General features: G+C 43.7%; 1 protein-coding gene across 4 annotated transcripts in view; it reads right to left on the minus strand.

The window, feature by feature from the left end:
* Positions 1-657: 657 nt before the first annotated feature.
* AGO1 (argonaute RISC component 1) overlaps positions 658-22948 on the minus strand; it is a 36429-nt gene continuing 14138 nt past the window's right edge. For 2 of the 4 annotated variants that reach the window (NM_001205899.3, NM_001317187.2), the window contains exons 9-19: positions 22565-22684; positions 22097-22219; positions 21827-21960; positions 18279-18463; positions 12359-12518; positions 12087-12177; positions 10792-10986; positions 8122-8256; positions 7403-7504; positions 6876-7075; positions 658-6636 (exon numbers count right to left, since the gene is read on the minus strand). In NM_001205899.3, the coding sequence (NP_001192828.1) occupies positions 6528-6636; positions 6876-7075; positions 7403-7504; positions 8122-8256; positions 10792-10986; positions 12087-12177; positions 12359-12518; positions 18279-18463; positions 21827-21960; positions 22097-22219; positions 22565-22684 (1554 nt within the window). In that variant the 3' untranslated portion in view covers positions 658-6527. Of the gene's footprint in view, positions 6637-6875; positions 7076-7402; positions 7505-8121; positions 8257-10791; positions 10987-12086; positions 12178-12358; positions 12519-18278; positions 18464-21826; positions 21961-22087; positions 22220-22564; positions 22685-22948 lie in introns of all 4 variants that reach the window. The other 2 variants (XM_010803634.4, XM_059884563.1) reach the window with 1 other exon arrangement.

Genomic DNA, 22948 nt, shown 5'->3' on the forward strand with positions numbered 1-22948 from the left:
TCCAACCAACCTCACTACTCCATGCTGCAGAGAAGCATGGTTTTGGCTGGCTTGCTTCCAAGAGAATCTGGCAGGGGTAGCCACAGGTTAGCACTGCAATTTGACGTCCACAACACTTGGCCTCCAGAGGAATGCGAGGCCCGCTTTTGTACATTCTAGCTGCCACTGAAATTTCTCACTGGGCACTGTGCCAGAATCCTTCCCTGTGCCATCTTCTCCCAGTACACAGAAATAACCAATGCTCTAGGAGTACCAGGGAGGTATGCTGAACTTACATGCTTGATAAGTGCACCAAGAACTTAAGGCACAAAATCTTAGACCCTCAAGGCTGGAGTGAGTGAGAAAAGGTGATGATGATCTGGTTCAAAGTTTCTGCTTACCTGAAGATTCAGGAATGCTGAGTCCATCCTGCAGACTCAGTAGCACTTCTTGAGTTTCCCCTCCGTACTCAAGAACCACAGATTTCTAGCTCATTTCAATCCTAGTCATAAATACTGACCCCTCCTGATATACACTATGGATGGCCCTGAGAGAAAAATGAGTGGTAGTTTCTGCGGCTAGGAGTTCGCAGGCTCTGGGAAAAACAAGTCATAGGAGAAAATAGAGCAAGCTGCTAAGTGCTACCAAGTGCACTGGAATACGATCTAGGACACTGGATAGGAACAAAATTAGGTTTGTTTATTTTATTGTTTCACAAGTATCTCCTGAGGATAGGAGGAAGCTGGAGGTGGATGTAGTGGTGGTGGTGACTGTGAACGACTTGGAAGTCTCAGTCTTAGCCTGATTTAAGTTAGGTTTTCCAATGCTCATTTTCAAGAAAAATCGGAGAATGACCATATAGTTACAAGATCCCAGAGAAGATGGAGTGAAGGATGGTAAAATAAGTAGAAAATAATACCCTCCCTTCACCACAGTAGTTTTCCTGTTGTTAATCATGTCGCTGTTGAATCCTATTCCACTCTCCTCACTATTCTCCCACCCCATTAAATCAATCAAAACCATATAAGCTATCTATGAGTGATGTGACAGTCATCTTAGGTTCCATTTCCTGATCTCGTTTCCTAGAGTTGTACACTAGGTTTCTCTTGCCCTACTCTTTCCTAAGCCATCCTGTTCATTCCTATGGCTTTAACTACCATCTCTATGATTATGAATCTCATATCTATAACTGCAGTTTTGGAGTCTTCCCTGAGCACCAAAATATAAATGTTTACTGGAAACCTGGGAACCTCAAAACTCAGTCTATAAAAGCCTAATGGTCTTTCTTCACAAAATTCACCACCTTCCTTCTACGGTCTCCCTTCCCCCAATCTTGGCTTAGAGGAAGGATGTCCCAACATACTCACTTGCTCAAGCCAAGTGGATGGTAGCCTCTACTTGGTTCTTCTCATTCCACCATCCATTGAGTTCTATTAATTTTACCTCCTGAGTATCTCTTCTATTTGCTCTTTCCTTTCTATCTTCATTGCTGCAGCATTATAGCCTTCTTCCCAATCCTTATAATCTCTCTAAATAGTACCAAAGAACCATTTCGCTACTCATATCCCCAACCAAACTTTTTAAGCTCCTTAAGGAGACAAACACTGTTTTCCTCATTTTTGAATTATGCCTGCTTACTCCCCAACAAAACTGCTAGACACAGTGCTTTATATGTTTGGTGAATGAAGAATAAATGGAAACCCTGTGAAATGACTACATATGATCGGCAGTTTCAACACTCTGGAATTTGTTTTACCCACTTTACTCCTTTAGAAAGTGATGATTCTGCTCTTCTCACAATCTATTATTCTAATGTAAAATCTACCAGAATATAATTAATTCCAACGGTTTGCTTTGCTAAGAAAAAAAAAGAGAGAGAGAGACCGCACTTTAGAAATAGAAGCCACTGTTGTCTTTATAAAACACAGAATTGTGCTGCTGCTGTTGCTTGCTTCAGAAGAAACTGTACATTACAGCTGCTGGGATAATTTTACAATGGACTGGACAAGGTACAGCTCAAAGCAGGACACAAACACAAGTCTCATAGGGAAACAAATGCAAACAAGTACACAGCTGTGGGGCTCCAGGGACATTTCCCCATCCATGCTGGACTTGAGAGGGATAAAAAGTTTAGAAACTAAAGTGAAACCCAGAGTAGTCACACATGCCCACCAGATGGCTGCTAAGTGCAACATCACACACCAATCAGGTTGGACTATGTGCACAGGAAAGTCATTTCATTTTTCCTTATTGCTACTACACCAGGGGAGTCAGTGCATTTGACACATTGTCTTTATTTGCACAATCCTTGGAGGGTTTCCTATTTTCCTTGTTAAAGAAGGAAATCTGCCTTTCCTCACCTTTTTCTGGTTTTGTTGTTGTTGTTTTGAGCCCATTGCCTCCACCACCTTTCTTGGGCTCCCGAACAGCAGCCAGAGGTTCTAAGTCAGTAGGAGTAGAGTAAGGGGAGAGCACCAACCTAGCCTCTCTCCCTGCCCAGGGAGAAGGCAAGTCCTAATAAATGGGAGAGAAGAGAAAACCAGAGAATCCCTTCTCCCTGATCAGCTTAGAAGGCCAAAGAGGAAAGAGTGCCCTGCATAACCCTGCCATGATCAGACTTTAAGAAGGAAGGCATCCCAGCTACCATCCAGGATTGGCCGTGGCCCAGCAAATATAAATAAAAATAACTTCCCCCTGATGTAGTTTCCAAAACTGCATCTTAGTCAGTTTGAAATGACTTTCTACCCTGAAGGGGAAGGACCATTCACCTTTCTTTGTTACACATAATGCCAAGTCTAAAACACTGTCCCACTAGCCTTGCAGATATCCTATGGGTCAGCTGAGAAATCACTGCGTCCCCTTGGCTGCCCATCTTGCTGGCCTCATTTACAGAATTCTGGACAAGAAAAAGAAAACTATCCAAAAAACATCATTGCTTAGCCAAAGAGGAGGCTATAGAGGAGATACTGAGTAGACGGGAACCAGGAGCTTTTTAGGGAGGTTTCACACTTTTAGTTACCTTCTTTTTCAACATTAATTTAATCCTAAGTTCCCAGCAACAACAGCCTCATGCTTATCCCCAGAGGCCAGCCATAGCACCTCGGCCCCAATGAGTCAGGCTGGACTGGAAAAGTGATCAGTGAGCAGGGCTCTCTCCTTTCCCATGTTTTAGCCAAATTCTCTCCATTCTCTTCCCATCCCTCCTTCCCCCATGTCTATCCCCTAACCCTTCAACCCTGGATAGCCAAAAAGGTCAATGCTAGGACATCCTCAGAAAAGGGAAGCCCCAGGTAGAGAGAAATGAAACCAGATCTAGAAAAAGCAACAAGAGAAGCCGACTCCAAAGAGTGGACAGATGTGGAAGTTGCCAGAAGCCTTCCTGATTTCATGCCAGATGGGCAGGCCTTCTGCTACACCTTCACATAAGTTTGAGGGCGGTCCAACCCAGGAAGGACATCACTAGGCTTGGGAAGCAGATTCTTGGTCTTCTGCAGCCAAAGAGCTAAGCCTGACCTTGCCAGCTAACAGTGGGATCATTGTAGCCATGCAGAGAATTCATCATCACATAGGCAGATAGGCAGGCCAGCAAGCAAGCTGAATGAACAGAAAAAAATAAAACGAGGCCAGGGAAAGAGAGAGTAGGAAAAGGAAGGCAAAAGAGTAGAACAAAGGGACCAGGAGACTTGTCTAAGAGGATGAGGCTGGGGTCTCCCCAGCACTTCCTCTGAGCCTAAGTAAGAAGCACCACTTTAACCAAATCAAAGAAAGCCAAGCTTGTTGCCAACACCACTTCTCAATCTGCATGCACCACCTTTCGAAGAAGAAGAATCCTCAAGGTTAAGGGTGTTTTTCAAGTCTCAAAGATAAAAAGAAAGAAAAAAAGAAAATCACAGCAAGATGTCATGTTCTTGCCATTGCCCAAGCTGTTTCTTTTATTTATTAAATGGCATGTAAATGCCTAAGGGCTAAAAAATGCCAAGCCTCAGCTCAAGACCCAACTGGAGAGAGTGAGGCAAAGAGAGAAAAAGGAGAGAACACAAACTTGTTGCTGAGAGTAGGTGGCTACCACCAGCTCTCAATGGACATTTGCAAATGCTGGTGAATGACTGGACCTTCCAGGAATACTGCCCTGATCCCAGCCCCAAAACGCACCCGAGAAGAGAACCCTCAGAGCCCACTGTCCCAAGAGAGCTCCTCTCCCTAAAGGGTGACTAAACACGAAGTAGACAATATATGAAGGCGATGGACAGGGCAGATGGGAGTGTTGGCATCACTCTTAGGCACTTGTGTAAGGAATGTAGGCTCTCCAGTGAGCTGCCTCCTCCCAGAGCCCTCCATTCTGTTTTCAGCTGGGCTGTGCCCACAGGGCACCCCATACTGTTGCCAGTAGGAAAGAAGTAAAGAAAGAGTTACTCAACAGTCCTGATGCCTTCTCCATAATGTTTGTGCTACGTTTTGTGAAGTTGCTGAACAAAGTAGCCAACCAGAACAGAACCTGGGATAGACTGTTTTGCATAGCAAATCTGGGTCTGTACAAGCGCTGCTGGGGAGGGGAAATGGTAGCTCTACTGCATAGGCCCATATTCAGACCAGCCTTCTGCTGGCTGGCCTTGAGCCTGAGCTAGGTCTGAAGAGTCATGGCTTCATCACCAGATTGGGGTAAACCCAAGCCCGGGCTCCTCAAAAAGAGGAATTTCCACACTGAAGCTGCAACTCCTCATCCCAAGCAGTGGGACAGGAAAAAAGGAACAGTCGAGGAAAGAGGAAGCCTTGCTTCAAGGCCAACAGGCCCCAAGCTAGAACCCCCTACTTTTCCAGTTCTGCAAGACAGCCAAATCCCATCTCTACCCAGGAAGACAGGAAAAAACGAGAAAAAAAAAGCCCATGCCATCCACTCACATGCCCTAGTGGGAAATCAGGAAAAAGTCATTTGTGTAAACAGAAGCAATAGGGAGCAGCAAAATCCCCCAGCCTATCCACAGGACACGCTGAAATCTGGGATAAGCCAAGCATCAGAGGATAGTCCAGAGGAGGAGATGCACTTGCAGGAAGAGTGCAGGGCAGTGCAGCAGAGGTGCCTGCAGCAAGAGAAAGGTATTATTTGCACAAAGGGTGGAGCCTGAGCCCCACGTGTGGAGATAACCACACCCTACAGAGCCAAGCCAAAGCAGGCCAAAGAAGTCAGGTACATAGTTCCTTTGATGGCTCAATGTTTCTGGGATGTAAACTCACTGGGCATGGGAGGGATTTAGTTCCAGATTTTGGCAATGGACTCAGGTTATAGTATAAAAATAATGTTTAGTTTTTGCTTTTTTTCCCCCTTATTTTAGACCTAAAGATCATCTGTTGTAAGTCACCCCAGTTAAAAAATATTGAAACATAAAGAGGCTTGACCATCAGGGAAAAGAAGCCAAGAGTGGGAAATGCTATGAAAGTTAACTCCAGACCCAGGCAGGTGGGAAGAAAGCGGGGACAAGAAGAAAGGAGACATAAGTGGAAAGGCCAGGGGCCAGTCATCTCAGCAGCTCCTAGACTTGTCATGTCTGAAAGTGCAAATGTCAATGGATTTTAACCATCTTGAGGTCGTGATCTTTTTAAAAGCTCAATGAATATGGAAGTCAATTCCTTCTAATGCAAAATAGCTGGCGCTCTGGCTGGAGGCCTGTTGGGTACAGGGTATTTCATCCCAACCTACCTCCTCTCCCACCCCCACCCCGCCCCCACCCCCCAAAAGGTACAAAAGGTTGCAGTTCTGCAGCATTACCATTACAGGGAAGGCACTGGTTACCCACCAGCAGGCGGAAGGAAGACAGGGTCGTGTCACTTCAGAGCTAAGTGCCATAGTGCCTTAAGTCTTACTAGGGGCTGGATGTCTGTCAGGTGTAAGGTGGGGTAGAAAAGGTGGAGAAAGAGGAATAAGGGAAAGGGGAGTGGCAGCTGGGGGAGGGGGCAACCAAAATCATTAGCATTAAAAATCTTCCTACAGGCTGGATTCTCAACCCATTAAAACATCTAGTATCCTAAAATATTGATCTGCATCTGATTTCGTTTTTCTTCTTAAACAAATCTAGACCTTTTCTGATTAAGGCTCCTAAAAAATCCTTCCCTCCTCCCACCCACTTTCTCAAGCCCCTCACTTTTCCATCTAAAGTATCAAACCCAAACCTACCAGCTTTTGTCCGCAGGGCTGCAGAGCCGACCTTACCAAGCTGTCAGGCGTGAGTCTTTAGCACTGTGAGTCACATGAGACACCTGTGTGTATGGTGGGCACCGCTGCTGCCTGTCTTGGTCCAGTGGGTTCAGGGCCAGATGTGACAAGATGGGGTGAGGGGTTGAGGGCATGAGGTGAATATCAGAGATTTCTGGCTGGTGGTCTGGCTTACTGGCCCTGTTCCCCCCGCTTTTGCCCCCTCTGCAGAAGGAAACAGGGCCTTCTGCATTCCTCCCTACCCCACCTCCCTCCTCCCTGCTTCCTCTGGATTTGGGCGGCACAGCTCTTGGGGCTTGGAAAGCTTTCTTCTATCCAGTGAGGTAACAGCGTTCTGCCTTCAAGCGAAGTACATGGTGCGCAGAGTATCCTGGTGAACCTGCACGGCTTTGGCCAGGGCCTGGGGGTCCCGCCCATTGCTCTGCCCCGATATGTGGCTCCCCTCTCCACTGAAAAGGAAAAATGAAAGAAGTCCTTCCTGGTGAGCTGAGCTGCCACTAACCCTTCCCCCACCCCTAGGGTGCCAATTCCCATACCAATTAAGAGAAAACCCCAACCCAGATTTGGGCTGACAAGCCCCAGGACACCAAATTGGACAATCCTTGTTTCCTTCTACCCAAGGAAAGTTGAGAGGGTCTGGTACCAGAGGCTGAAGCAAAAAGGAAGCCAGCCTGATTCCAGGCCTCACCTGTCATGCTCTTTGTCCACTAGGTGGTATCGTGCCCGGAAAGCCACCAAGCGGGCATAGTAGGCAGGTGCTGGAATTGAGACGGAGCGTGTGCATCGTACGTAAGTGTGGCACAGCTGGTACGTCAAGATCTGGAGCTCATCCGCTGTGAAACGGTTGTCATCCCAAAGGACATAGTAATGGGATGGTCGGCTGGTGCCCTGGGAAGATAGGAAGGTGAGGGGCCCCAGGCTGAGCAGACGGGATGGCTGACAGTAAGGAACAGGATTACCATTATGAGTATGGCTGGGTTGGAAGGCCCACCCATGAAAAGGCAGACACAAAGCCACCTTTGTCATAAAGCACCCATTGTATGGGCAACCTGACTAAGATGTTGAAAGTACACTTAAGTTCAAGTGCACAAAGGGCTTATTAAGAGAACAATCCTGATTTGAATGCCACTCAGTGATGAATGATATATTCTAGAGGCAATGGGAATGATCAACTATCTTTGACCCACTGGATACCCCAGGACATAGCCCAGCTACCTGGATGCCTGCGTGGCTGCACAGATAGAAGTCAAACTCAAATGGGTGGGTGATGTTGGTGTCCACAGTGGTCCCAGCTGGGATGTTACCACTCTTCCCAATCTGTATAGAAACAAAGACAACCAAGATCCCAAGACCTGCCTGGCCCTAACTAGGGCCTCGACTCAATTCTACCCTGACTCCATCAGAATCCCAAAAGTAAGGTAGAAGTTGCTGTTCCCAGAGAGAGTGCTGGGCGCTGAAATAACAGGCTTCTAAAGTTACACAAACCTGTGTTTAAGTGCTGCTTTCACCATTTATTAGCTGTGGGATCTTAGCAAGTTATTTAACCTTTCTGAGGTTAAACTGGAGATAATAACTGTACCTACCTCACAGGGGTGCTGTGAGGAAGACGCCTTGCACAGTGTCTGGCACATAGAAGTTCAATAAATTCAAGTTCCCTTTCCCATCTCTGGGAGCTGGTCTATATATGGGGTCTATAGGCCAGGGAGCTAGGAGGAGGGAGATCAAGTATAAGGGAGGAAGGGAAGGTGGGGAGAGGGGGAAACAAAGGAAAGGAAGCAGCAGAGGAAGGACCACAAGAGTCAGGGGGAAGAAAAGTGCCAGGGGCGATGGACAGGCCAAGGACTAAGCCCCAGATTTCATTTCCACAGCTCCTTTCATACTCAGAGAAGGGAGACATGACGAGGGAACAGTGACTTCCTCAATCCCTCACTCACTCGCTCATTCTTGTCAGCACAAAAAAGGCGGGTGTGATGGCGTTTCTGCACCACAATATAAGTGATTCCGGGCTGGTAGTCCTTTTCCAGTTTGATGCAGGCATCACGAATGGCCAGCAGCTCATAGTGGAGGATCTAGGCACAGGGTGAGGAGGGAGACAAAGAGACATACAGCTCCTCTTGAGTTCATTCATCTTTCTGAACTAAGGGTTTGCCACTTGTTATAAGGCTTTTTGTTCAGCCTCCCTTTATAATATTTATAGCTGACACCCAACCATTAGCGAGGATAAGCCCTTCCTACCAAAAATCAGCCTTACAGAGGCATACCTCAGAAATATTGCAGGTTCAATTCCAGACCACTACAATAAAGTAAGTCACACGAATTTTCTGGTTTCCCAATGCATACAAAAGTTATGTTTATACTACACTGTAGTGTATTAAGTGGGCAGTAGCATTATATCTTACGAAAAAAAAAAAGAAACAATGTACATATCTAAATTTTAAAAATACTTTATGGCTAAAAAATACTAACCATCACCTGAGCCTTCACTGAGTCATAGCAGTAACATCAAAGATCACTGACCACAGATCACCATAATAAATATAATAATGAAAAGTCTGAAATATTGCAAGAATTACCAAAATGTAACACAGAGACATGAAGTAAGCAAATGCTCTTGGAAAAATGGTGCTGACAGACTTGCTGGCCGCAGGGTTGCCACAAACCTTCAATTTGTAAAAAAGACAGTATCCGTGAAGCACAATAAAGCAAAGTGCAATAAGACGAGGTATGCCTGTAGACAGTTCACCTGCTATGTTCCTATAAAACCTAGCTGGGAGGCTTAATATCCACAGAGAGCACTCACCTGGTTCCTATGCATAGTGAGACCTAACATCAAGACACAGAATAAAGGTTCACAGAAAAATCACAATGTCCAGAGCAAGGACAATTTTAGGATCAGGAGGAAAATGGGCGTTCCCCATGGGAGCAGACAGGGTTGGGACCACCATGAAAGAATAGACACAGAGTTCAGGAATGGCTGTAGAGGGAGTAGATAAATTCAGTTCTATAAAAAAAGCAGTATCATAAGAAAACAGACTAGCTAAAGAAGCCACAGGTGAAAAACCACAGGCAGTAGCTGCCTTGTTGCCTTGGATGTCAGATACAGGGAGTAAAAACTATATGGTAGAAGTAAATAGAATTTAGAATCAATTAGAACTAAGTTTAAACCCCAAGCTTTATCTAATTTTATTACTTTGAGCAAGTTACTTAACCCCTTTAAGTCTCATTTTCTCCACATTTACTAAAGTTACTAATAAGATCATCCTCACAAAACTGTCCTGAAGACTAAAACAAATAATTGAGTGGAAGCATAAAAATCCTGCTGCTGCTGCTGCTGCTGCTAAGTCACTTCAGTCGTGTCCGACTCTGTGCGACCCCACAGACAGCAGCCCACCAGGCTCCTCCATCCCCCGGATTCTCCAGGCAAGAATACTGGAGTGGGTTGCCATTTCCTTCTCCAATGATAAAAACCCTAATAGGGGCTTGATGACTGCTGACTGCTTTGCATAAGCAGTTTGAATTTTAACCCTAGGCTACCTGAAGCCACAGGACATCTCTGAACAGATACATGTTATAAATTTATCTGGTACTTTAGGAAACATTGTATGACTTGGAGGAAACTGAGCATAATAGTTAAGAGCATGAACTTTGGAATCTGACCAACTTGTCTGAATCCTAGCTCCACTGCTTATTAGCTTGGATGACACTGAAGAAATCATTTAACATTTTCAAGCCTCAGTTTCATCATGTATCAGGTGGAATAATAATTACTTCATAGGATTCTTGTAAGCACTGAATAGAGCATATACAAAGTGGTTAGCAGAGTTAATGGCACATAAGATACCCAGTAAATGGTAGTTATATTACTTTTTATTAAATGGTAGAAAAGGAGATCAGTTCAATATAGTAGTCTAAACAATAAACTCTGAAGGCTTAGCAGGGAAACAGAATGGTAAGAACACTGTAAAGGTCAATAGCAGTGTGGCCACCAGATCAGCAGGATCACTAAGAACCTATCAGAGGTACAAATTTTAATACCACATCCTAGAATCACTGAAGCAGAAATTTTAAGAGTGGAGCTCTGCAAACTGCTTTAATAAGCCCGATTCTGATGGATGCTAAAGCTGGACAGTGAAGTGAAAGTCGCTCAGTCGTGTCCAACTCTTTGCAACACCACGGACTATACAGTCCATGGAATTCTCCAAGCCAGAATACTGGAGTGGGTAGCCATTCCCTTCTTCAGGGGATCTTCCCAACCCAGGGATCAAACCCAGATCTCCCGCATTGCAGGTGGATTCTTTACTAGCTGAGCCACCAGGGAAGCCCAAAGCTGGAGAACCACTGGTCTAAAGAATCAGTCTTCAACATGAACTAACTAGTAAACAGGCACTGAGAGTCTTTTATTACAAGAAGAAAGGTCTATCAATGACTGTACACACCATCTCTCAGTTGGGATCTCTGCTTCCAAGCCTGTTCCGTTTAGCAAACCTCCGTAAGTAGAAGCACCTCCCAGTGCCAACAGCTTAAGAAAGGGAGCAGTTCTCTCTGCTACCATCAGGCCCTATGGCCTCAATGTGAAGGTTTTCTTGACCTATTGTGGGCCCTACCTGGGGAAGCTGGCCTTCAGGAACCCCATCTCGGTAGAAGATGATGCGGGTAGGCTTGAAGCGCGTGGACTTGTAGAACTGGATGAGCAGCTCACGTACCATGTAGGATAAGTCTTCAATGATCTCCTGCCGTGGTCGCTGTACCCGCACAGTAGCACAGTAACGGCTGGGGTGGGCATCCATGCTGCCTACCACCTGATAATCAAAGAGGCAGGATCAGCTCCTAAAACCTCCACCCTCCCAACACTGGTTAGTTCTGGGTTTGGGGAAAGACCTCTTGAGAGCGGGGAGGAGGGAACAAACAACCTAAGAAATCAAATGTGTAGGTTTTTTGGATTCAGTAGTCCCGGTTTCCATCTCTGTTCTATCACACATATGGAAGTTACTTAACCCACCTGATCTTCTTGTTCCTCTTCTCAAATGGCGATAAGAGTAACACCTGCTTGCAGTGCTGTTGTGGCGCAGGTAAGTCATCATGCACAGGACCTCTCCCGCAGTAGGTACTTGCTAAGTTTGATTTTCCCACACCTTACAGAGGGGCATGTGATGGTTCAGCACTATTAGCTCAAAGAGTGACCTCATCCAAAAAACAAGCTAATCTTTTCTTCAAGTGCTAATCTACCCCAGGAACTACAGTGAACAGTGTTCTTGTGGATGGTAGGAACAACATTATTTTCTAAGAGGACAAAGGCCAGAGACTAGGATGGATGGCCACAAGGAAAATAAAGATAAGCATAGTGTAGGGTTTCCCCACATTTACTGAGATAGGCCCAGTCTGCCTAGAGAAACATGAAGGTTCAAGAAAAAAAAATGAAAAAGAAGGCCTGGTCCCATTAGTCAATTGAGAAGCCCTGTGAGACAAGGAGCAGAGCTGTCAGGAGAGGGATTAGAGAGCTATCTAATCTACTAGATGGGTCAGGGGTACAGATAGAGAAAAAGGCAATCCCAGTAACTAAGTAATTCACTTAAAAGGGATTTTGGAGAGGAGATATGGTCCTTCCCATATCCCAAAAGTGGGCACAGGGAGAAAGAGGGAAATTCAAACACGGAACAAAAGTGATGGAGACATAACCAAGTCTCTGGCCCCAGTCTACTCTCTCACTGCTCTCTCTGAAAAGAAGGTATCATACAGAGTTAGCTTTATTAAAAAACCAAGGGACTGGTTAATGGGGATGATCAGCTGAAATAAAAAGATCTTGTGAAGGGTGAAGCACCAGAGTTGAGGGAAGGAAATCAGGTGTAGTCTTGGGGACTCAGAAGAGAACCTTACGAGGAAGTTGGAAAGTATCACTCACTGCTGTGATAGAGGGTTTTTTCCCATCCCCTGCTGGTGGGTGTGTAACATCTGCTCCCAGGAATATCACTGGTTGTTGAAAGACTGCAGAGCTAAACAAGGAAGAGAAAACAAATGGTGAGGAGTTGGGTCTTCTTTTCCTGGCACCATCTAGCACCCACTTTGGCCCCCTCTCCCTTGTGGCTCACTCTGCCTGGACAGTGTCCTATCTTTTCATCAATCTCCAGTATATTACCTTGCTTGACAAGGGCAAGTAAGCAATAGAGTTCATACCGCTGGTGTGGGACTAGGATGTTGTTAATGCCACCAAGTTTGACATTGATCTTCAGGCAAAGGTTAGACAGAGTCTGAGGCGAGGTCTTGACCACGTTCTTCACTTGCACACACTGTGTAGCCATTCCCAACAGAGTATCTCCAACACGTTTCACTTCAGCTATGAGCAGGGAAAGAACTGATTAGTGCATTCAACAAATATTTACTGAATGTCTACTTGATTCCAGGAAGTATATGAGGTGCTAGGGAACACAATGGTGACCAGAAACACATAGGGTCCCTACTCTTACAGTGCTTACTATCTAGTGACTAATTTTAAAAATCATAAAAAACATAACAATGATAAATGCTACAACAGGAAACTTCACAGAGCTATGACACAGAGAGCATATGATACAGTGTAATAACCTAGCCAGGAAAGGATTCTTCACTGAACTGAATTTAAAGGTAGAAAAGAACTTACAAGGGAGAGAGAATATGGAAGAGAGCATTCCAGGCCAAGGGAAGAGCAGGCAAAACGCACTCTGATAGGGGACAGAAACACAAACTGAAGAAACTGAAAGGTCAATCCAGCTATAAAGGAGAGCAAAGGAACTGCCATGTGAGAAAGAAAGTGGTGATTAGAACGACCTAGGAAAGAAACGAGGGTAGTTTAAGAAGGCAGTTGTCAGGATGGAGAGAAACAGATTCAAGAGACTATGTAAGGGAAAATAATTTTATGGATAACTTATGAGTTTCTAGACTTTTGTAATAGAACAGACAGATCTTAAGTTCTTTTTGAAACATTTTGAGTTTGAAGTGCTTTTTGGTCATCCCAGTGAAGACATCAATCAGGCAACTGAGTACAGCAATTGGAAGTTCAAGAATAGTCTAAAATGGAGATGTAAAATATGACATATTTAGGTACAGGTATGGCACCCCACTCCAGTACTTTTGCCTGGAAACTCGCATGGACAGAGGAGCCTGGTAGGCTGCAGTCCATGGAGTCGCTAGAGTCAGACACAACTGAGCGACTGACTTCCCTTTCACTTTTCACTTTCATGCATTGGAGAAGGAAATGGCAACCCACTCCAGTGTTCTTGCTTGGAGAATCCCAGGGACGGGGGAGCCTGGTGGGCTGCCATCTATGGGGTCGCACAGAGTCAGACACAACTGAAGCAACTTAGCAGCAGCAGTAAGTGAACACATGATCTTGAGATCAACAAGGAAGAGAATGGAGTGAAAGGAGAGGGCTTAAACTCGATTCTTGAGGAGCTCACAATACTTGCAGAACAGGAAGAAGATGAGTCTGCAAAGGACAAAAATCCAGATTATCTAGGAGGAAGATCAAGACAGTGTTGCAGCATGAATACCAGGGAAGAAGAGAGTGTTTTAAGAAGGAGTAAGTGTTCAACCAAGTCAAATGCTGCTAAGAGGTAAAACGAGGACCAGAATTTTGTGACACCAAGGCAAAAATGAATGGACAGAGGCAAAAACTGTTTTTGGTAATATCAAATACCATGGAGGAAACATGGGATCAATAAACAGTACAATATATTTTCAATGGGAGAAATTTGAGACTGTTTAAAAAGCTAAGGGATCATTTCTATCTCCAAGAGATACGGTCAGAAGGAAACCAGTGTCTGTTGAGAACATTCAAGAAAACCAAATAAAATTCATAAATCATCTTTCTGAAGGTAGTAGAGAGGTGCTAAGACAAAAGAACTGGAAGAGCTAACACTCCAGAGAGGATGAGAATCTCACAGAGGTGAGCCATCTGCTGCAGCTGCTTTGCCCTGGGTACATTTGCTGATTCTAGATGTGGGCAAGAGGCTGGGATTCTAGGCTTTGCACCAAAAGAGGAACCACTGCCAAGGGACAGAGAAAGTAACAGCCATTTCTGGCAAACACAAGCTAGTTCTAAATGTGAAAGGTTAAGAAAAACATTTAAAAGAAAACACAGACTAGTATCTTCGTGACCTTAGTATTTCTTAAACAGGACTCAGAAAGTACTAGCCATAAAGGAAAAATATTGATAAACAGGACTACATTAAAATTTAAAATTTCTGTTCAACAAAAGAAGCCATTAAGAAAGTAAAAAGGCAAGCTATAGATATGTGTAGTACACATCATATTTAATAAAGGAATTATAAAGAACATCTAAGCCAATAAAAAAAGAGAAAGACCTAAGCAGGCACCTGTCAAAAGAGGCCAGTGAAACAGCCAATAAAAATATAAAAAGATACTCAACCTCATCAATCACCAGAGAAATCAAATTAAAAAGCACAATGCAGTATTAACAAACATCCATATAAATGGCTAAAATGAAAGTGACAATACCAAGTTTGATAAGGATGTAGATAACTAGAACCCTCATTTCGCTGCTGATGGAAGTATACATCTGTACACTTAAAAGCCCTCCTAGTTAAACATCCAATAGAAATGGGCACTATATTCAAAGGACATGTACAAGAATGTTCACTGAAGCATTATTTATAACAGTAAAAGCCTGAAACAACCCAATTATGTCCATTAACAGTAGAATGGATAAATACATGTAAATTGTCTTAAAATCATATAATGGAAAAACTATAACAAACTACAATTAAACAAACACAGACAAATCTAACAAACATAATGTTGAGTGAAAGAAGACAGACACGTAAAAAGGTACATGATATATGACTCCATTCACATAAAGTTCAAAGACAGTCCAAACCAATCTAAGGTGTTAGAAACCAAAATAATCGTGGTTATCACTGACAGGAAGTTGTAGTAATCAGTAGCCTGGGATTGTGGTAATGTTTTACTATCAGAACTAGGTACCCCTGCTGTGACACTATGAGAATTCACTGAATTGACCACAAAAGATCTTTATATGTATATTATACTTCAATAAAAAAAATTACATTAAAAAATTATATCAGTTTAGTGGAGAGGAAGGAGTTAAAAATACTAAGGACAGGATGAGGCATGTTAGCAGATTAGAACTGGAAATGTGACACTGTCCTCCTATACTTTTGGGGCAATTTAATGCATGTGGACCTTGTTTTGACTATCACTTGGCCTCTCAGGAAGGACGGTGAAGGATCTTTCAAAGAATCTGACTGCTCCTCTTATGTGCAGGCTTAATTCCTAGTCAAATGCCCCCATTACCTAAGTGGTATAATCAAAGAACATGTAAGTGAAAGAAACCCAAGGTCATGATCAAGGTATGAAGCTGGAGAGAGGTATAACATGACTGAGCCCAGGGTAGGGAAAACTCTGAGTAACACCTGACTTCTCCAAGCATGCCACACTACACTACACAGGGAGGCCAAAAATACTGGATTCTCCCTTTATGGAGGGAACCAGAAACATGGCTAATTATTCAAGGCAATTCTCCTAAAAAGCATCCTTATTTTCTAAGCAAGGGACATCAATTTAAGGCCCAAGAGAGATGTGGATTGGAGATCAACCAACTTTCATAAGTACTGAGTATCATGTCAGTGGAAGGCTCTACCTTGGGTATGTATGTACAGAGGGAAGATTTTGAGCAGAATCAGATCCACTCCATGCTCAAAACAATTAATTAATCAGCAACCTGATGCAATTTCTGGATGAATCCAAAAAGGTGGGATGACAAGAGAAAGCTTCCAGGAATAAATACATTTAAATTAGAATTTGAAAGATAGAATTTTAAGGGCAAGGTGGGGCATAAAAAGAGTAGACAGTCTAACCTAAAATCACAGTCTATCTCTTTCTGTCACCTTATCCTTCACTTTCTTTACACCTTTACCCTTTCTTCATAGCACTTCTTGTCTTGCTCCTCGACTGCAATGTAAACTCCTCAGGGCACAACTCTGTTTTGCTGCTGAAGTCCTAGCACCAAGATATGGCCAATACATGGTAGGCTCTCAATAAATACCTGCTTGGGAGGAAAAAAGACTAAATAATTAAGAGCTTCTGATTTCCAGGCATTGGAAGTTGTGCTTGCTTGCTTCTATTTTGCTGTTAATCTGTATCACATTGAGACCAATGACATGATGATTTGTGTGTGAGGAAACTGGGATTACTCCTTGCAAGGTGGCATTACCAGAATGAAACCTAACCAAAAGGCTGTCCTACTGGAAAAATACAGATACTACTAAGAGCAAATAAAAAAAGTATTTAGATATTTCAGGCAAAGGCAAATGATGTTAAGCAAAACCAGAGACTGGAAAGCACAGAAAGAATGCGCATTTGGAGAGCATCTACTAGGTCACAGACCCTGTGTTAGATGCTGTCTTTTATATAATTAACTAATGAGGCTGAGAAAGGTTAGGTAACCTAAGACAGTAAACTGGCATAGTCAGGATTAAAATCCAGCTCTATCTAATTCCAGAACAAGTGATCTTTCTGGTATATGTAGCAAAGACATGTATAATACGAAGCTGAAAAGGTTAAACTAAGATTAGGGCCCCCAAAAACTTCTATTTTGTGAATAGGGACTAATGAAGGTTTTTTTTTTGAGAGTACCAATCACAAAAAGTCTCATCCAGTAATCTATACAAGAAAGACTTAAGAAGAAATGTTAGAATTAAATTGAGAAGAATGGGTGGCGAACAGGGAATACATCTTAACACTGTATAAAAAAAAATAGCATTAGAGGTAAACAAAGAGAAGACAGACTGCCCCCAAAGTTTGGATAAAGGTACCCAGAAGCAATTGTGATACCAACGAGAAGAGCTTACTGGTAGACAGAGAAGACAAGCTACTAAAGAGGCAGTTCACCAAAACACATTATAAAAGCAAAGGGCACAACTGTTTTATCCACAAATGTATTAAGGATCTATCAGCGTTTCTTGTCATACACGGTAGGTGATCAATGAACTCTTGTGGAAGGAAGAAAAGTCAAAGGAAGAAATAGGAACTGCAGAGAGGTCAGTGTTGAATGAAGATCTTAATAATACATGATAACATCTAACAATAGTTGATGACTGAAACAACTGAAATGTATGAGAATTTCACGAGAATGAAAAGAGAGAAAAAGAGGGCAGAGTACAGAATTTTGGAAAATGCCAGGCATTCCTGGTAATGACAAAAACAATTAAGGAGAGACAGGAGAAAGTGTCAAGAAGTCAAGAGGAGAAAGGTCATTGGTGACCCTCTGCAGAGGAGGTTTAGGAGACTGGAAGAGGTAAGATAAATGGAAAAAAGCTAAGCAGTAAGTGGCTGGTGAGGAAGTGGGGATAGAAAATGTACAGAACACATTTAAAAACTCTTCAAGTTTTTTTTTTTTTTTCTTGAAGAAAAGCAAGAAAATAGGAAGAAAAAACTAAAGGAAATGGCATGACTGTGGTAATGCACTCTAAAGATGTTTTAGGGTTAAAGTGTCCCAAAGGTAGCAGGATGAAAGAGAAACAAAGAGTACACATGGGTTGAATAAGATCAGAGGAGAGACACCTCTTCATTTGAAGATAAAAGCTGGAGAAGGAAAAAAAAAAGTGAGAGAAAAACACTGAGTCAGAGATGGATATAGTCATTTCCATTCTTAAAAGAGAGGAAAAATAGAAGGAAAACCTCTCAAAGAGTCTAAGCCATTCCCAGCAATGGAACACCAACAGAAGCACCACAAATTGTGCTTGGGTGTGCTGCCCTGTGGCCTGACAGACAACACCTCCTAAGGAAAGGTACCTGGACTGACCGATCTCTGCATCTGGCTCAGCTTAGCCTGGCATAAACACCAGCACACAGAGGACTGCAGAAAATGCTACTGAAAGGGAGGGTGAGCAGGTAAACAGGACCAGAGGTGACTGACTGGCTCATACAAGTTGATATTTCTCCTCTAAGAGGAGCACTGACACTAAGGAACGGCTCTGGCTAGGGCCAAGAACCCAGACTGAGTCACCCCTAGGATCTTCCAGGGAGCCACCCTGAGAAGAGTCCTATCACTGTAATCACTACTCCAAGAGAACTGTACCATACACTGGCGTCTTCCCGGGCAGGATGACGATAATGAGCTGCAGCCCTGAGTAGGTGTTCTTGAGATGCCGGAACATGGGCTCCACACTGTCTGCCCCCTGTGCGTATTTGCAGAAGCAAGGCTGGCCCTGGATGGGCATCCCTGCGTCCTTGGAAATCTTCCGCAGCTGGTCCGTGAAGTTCCTGCAGCACAAGCGTGGTCACGACAAAAGGCAGTAAGTCCCACTGGAATACTTCTAACCAAACGCCTCCATCTTAGGTCCCCAGCACTATGACAAGCACTAACAGATTCTAAGAGGAATGAGACATCATCACATCTAGTGTAAAAACCACATTTATAGTTGGGTAGAACAATGTAGGACTTGCTAAGTGTTCAATGGTATAAGCAGAGAGCTGAGAGAGCCCAGAGAAACGGGAATTCTCGAAGTCTCCCACCTGTCCCACTCAAGCAGCTGGTTCCTGTGTTCTAAGTCTACAGCAATAGGAAGATGTCCAAGAGGAAGGCCTCTTGGCTCAAATTAAAACAAATGAGCTTCCAACAGTGATCAGAGCACAGGAGATGCTTGGGAAAACATGTGCTCCCTCCTCCCCTATGGGTTATTTGAAGCCTGAGAGCAAATAATTAAACAAGCTTCTTTCTTTGGGCTTTAGAGCTTTACCCTAAGAAAGGAAGACAAAGTTGGAAAAGAGGGTACACATGCAATAGATTAAAAAAAAAAATCAAGCTACATAAATATGACAGACTGAAAGGAGCAGCAGGAAATTCAATTTGTGAAAAACCTGCATTTAGATTAAAAGCAACAATGTACAAATAGAGAATAAAAGCAATTGTTTAAGGGATGTTATTATATAGCACACAAATATCAATAAGATGGGTTGAAAACCTATGCAGTGAGAAAATAAATGTTTTCAATCAGTTTAAAAAAATGAGATTAATACAGTACAAAACGGTTGTGTAAAATTTTAAACCACTTATATAGGTATATAATACATATAAATCGGATGGAAAGATTACAGTAATTCAAGAAAGTGACTGCATCAGAAAGGAGAAATGAGACTATAACGGAGGATATAAAGGACTGTCAAATTTATCTGAAATATTTTATTTACTTTTTACAAAGGATAAAATAAACATGACAATACTCTGGATGATAGACACATGGATGTTTTCCATATTACTCTATTTTCTTAAGTTTCTCAAATAAACACTAGAATAAAAAATACAATCTATTATTTCATGTAACTAAGTACCAGGGCTCTGAAGGACTACTAAGAGTGTTTCTGCCACTTCTCTGCTTTGCATACAACTACAGCATAGCTATTAAAAAAGCCAATGTGTTAACTACCTTCCGTTAATAAGTGGATCTCTACTTCAAGGAAAGTGGTATTCCCTATCTTCTATTACCAGATCACACTTGGGATATTATGTCCAGTGCTGGGGGCCACAAAGTGTTGAGAGAACTCTAGGATGGGGACTGTCTTAAAATCTTGTCCTGAAAGTGACACAGCTGAGGTAACAGGGCCTCTTTAGCCAGAAGAAAAATTCTGAGGGTTGACCCTAGGACTCCCTTGCTAAGTCACTTCAGTCGTGTTCGACTCTGTGTGACCCCAAAGACGGCAGCCCACCAGCCTCCCCCCCATCCCTGGGATTCTCCAGGCAAGAACACTGGAGTGGGTTGCCATTTCCTTCCCCAAAGCATGAAAGTGAAGAGTAAAAGTGAAGTCGTTCAGTCGTGTCCGACTCTTTGCAACCCCATGGACTGCAGCCTACCAGGCTCCTCCGTCCAAGGGATTTTCCAGGCAAGAGTACTGGAGTGGGGTGCCATCACCTTCTCCAAGGACTCCCTTATCCATCCCCAATTACCAATTTCTCTACCTCCATGGCCATCTTCCTCTCTTCCCCTTATGTCTCAGTGGAAATGATGGCTTTTCCTATGCTCTGGATCCCATTCTTTCATACACATGTGGGAAATTTGTTCTATTTCCTTTCTAGTTTTTCCGAATTCTATTTTCAGCCTCTGTTCACTATGCACATTTTCCGTAGACAATCTCATCCACTGCCACAGCTGAAAACTCCCAAATCTTAAATCTTTAGCCCAGGACTATACAAGCAACTGGCCCAGGTGTACAAATCACTTATTACCCCCTGCATTCAGAGATCACTGCAAGAAGGCTGTTGTCTGATGAACTGACTACTTCCAAATCAAAGATTCTAGCTTTATCAGGTTCCGTGCCCCAAAATATCCAAACAACAAGTTGCTCCTCAAAAGGACAGGACAGGGGAAAGACATGAGAATGAGAGAGAAACACACCCAGTATAGAACCAACAAGGTGACACAAAGCCAAAGTTGAGAGCCTTTCTAATACTGGTTAAGAAATCAGCCCTCCAAAGCCTGCCCAAGGCTAACAGCAGGCCTAAATGGGGCCAAAATCCCAAGAACTCAGGAGAGGAGGTAAGAGATACTCATTTAAGAGAACTATAATTGTGATGGAGGTAGCTGTGCATCTGTGAGGGGAGAGGAGGGCCAGAGTCTCCACATTCATCAGGGGCTGCTATGACCCATTCTTATGAAAATCCCAAGGTCAGGTGAACTCACCAGGGCACACATCTCTACTGATTGCCATCACTGCCCAAAGTGGTCAGCTTCACTGATTCTTTCTCAGCTCCAGAATGCACTGACCATACTCCAGATTCAAAGAAAACAAAGAGCCAGCACTTCAAAGGACAGCAGGAACTGAACTGCATACTTCTAATGGGTAAATTTTGTGGTATTTGAAAAATAAAAAAGAAGACTGCAGGGGGAGGGTCAATGATTTCTTCACTCACTCACTCATTCAAGACCATTATTCCCCTAAGCGATTCCTTTAAGCGCTTGGCTGTATCAGTTTCTTCATTGCTGTCATCTACTCCCAGCTACTCAGCCACAAGTGGCTCAGAGGCCCTTACAACTCATGTTCACCTAACTCAGGTCACTCGGACCCAACCGAACAAATTCTGTCCATAGGAAGGAACAGCTCAGAGTACCAGCTCAACTTTTATTTCTAATTAGGAATATAAGCTCTGAAACTTCAGATCTGATTTGCCCCCAATTTGACACTTTCTTGATAATGCGAACCTTGTACAAGTTAACTTAACCTCTTTGAGCCTCAGTCTGCTGAAAATGGAAATACCACCACTACTCACTGTGAAGATGAAATAAGAGAACATAAAATTAGGTACAACATCAGCATAAATATTATAGTCATCACTACTACTATTTACTACCCATGTTAAATACTGTAACAATAAAACAATTCAGGCCTCCCTTAGGAGGTTCACGTCCTGAAATTATCATCTCTGACACAGATATGGCTCCTTATCAAGACTCCTGACCACAGTGGGACAGAAAAGAAGCAGGGAGAAGTTTAAGCCAGAAAGCACAGGGGGCAGAGTCAAAAGTCAGAAAAAACAGACTACAGAGCAAATCTTGGCCCCTTGGGAGTAGAGGAATTTAGGCAACTCTAGGGTCCTTCCCACCTTTCCACCCATACACTCAACCTCCTTACTTGAGCACTTCTTCTCGACACTGTTTTTGGGGTGCGAAGCAGGCGATGGCCCAGACTTTGATCTCAATGCCATTGTAGAACTGTTTCCCCCGCATGTCCCAGACACCCTGATTGGGTGTGGCAATGGCCCGGTTCTGGGGATAGGCAGAGGGGGTGCCCAGGTGAGCTTCAATAGAGCCAGGTGGGTAGGAGAGCAAAAGCCACTGGCTGTAACAACCCAACCTCCCCCCATAAGCCCCAGAGACGTTGTCTGGCCCTGACCCTGCTCACCCGGCCGCCATACTGCAAGATGGGCGCCGGCAGCACTCGTCCCGTCACCTCCGTCATGTCATCCTTCACCTTGATCCCAAATTCCTGGATGTACGGATCTAGGTTGTAGCTGGCATTCTTCATCTGCAAGACAAAAGAAGGGGATCTCAGGAGAGCAGTAGCTTGGCAATACTGCTCACCCTCCGGGTCCCCCTGAAGAGCAGCTGAGGCTGGTAAGGAATACCCCTAGAAAGGGGGAGAAAGTAGAAGATGAGGTAAGTGGGAGCAGATAACATAGGGAAGTAATACAGGAGAAAAAAAGAGATAGGAAGCAAAGCAGCTATAGGGTCAAGAAGGAAGAGCAGTCCCAGGTAACCAATCCAGACTTGTTTTCCTAAGAGTCCTGCCAAGGCAGAAAAGCATCTACTTGCTACCAGGGACTTCCATGACTGAGCAACCAAGCATACGTTTCTCTGCATCCTCACTGACCAGGCGGCTAATCTCCTCTTGTCTGTCTGGGGCCGATCTAGCTGTAGCCTTTATCATGGTTGAAGTCTGGTTGTCAGTCAGCTTCTTAATGCAGCGCTGCCCAGCCACAATGTTACAGACCTAAGGAAACGAGAAGAACAGGTAGCGCTGGCTTGAGTAGAGTCTACCCTGTACCCAGAGCCCCACAGAAAGGCCCTGGCTGCCAGTCCTGAGAAATGAACTACAAAATCTCTTGTTCACAGACAGGTAAGTTAGAAAACATTCATGTGCAATACAAAAGTCTAAACAGCCACTTTGTGATTAAGGGCTTAGGATCCAGAGCCAGATGTGGGTTCAGGGCTCATATGTTAAATACAGAGAACAGTAACAATTGTTTGGAGACTA

Source organism: Bos taurus, chromosome 3 (genome assembly GCF_002263795.3).
Source record: "Bos taurus isolate L1 Dominette 01449 registration number 42190680 breed Hereford chromosome 3, ARS-UCD2.0, whole genome shotgun sequence".
NCBI lineage: Eukaryota > Metazoa > Chordata > Mammalia > Artiodactyla > Bovidae > Bos > Bos taurus.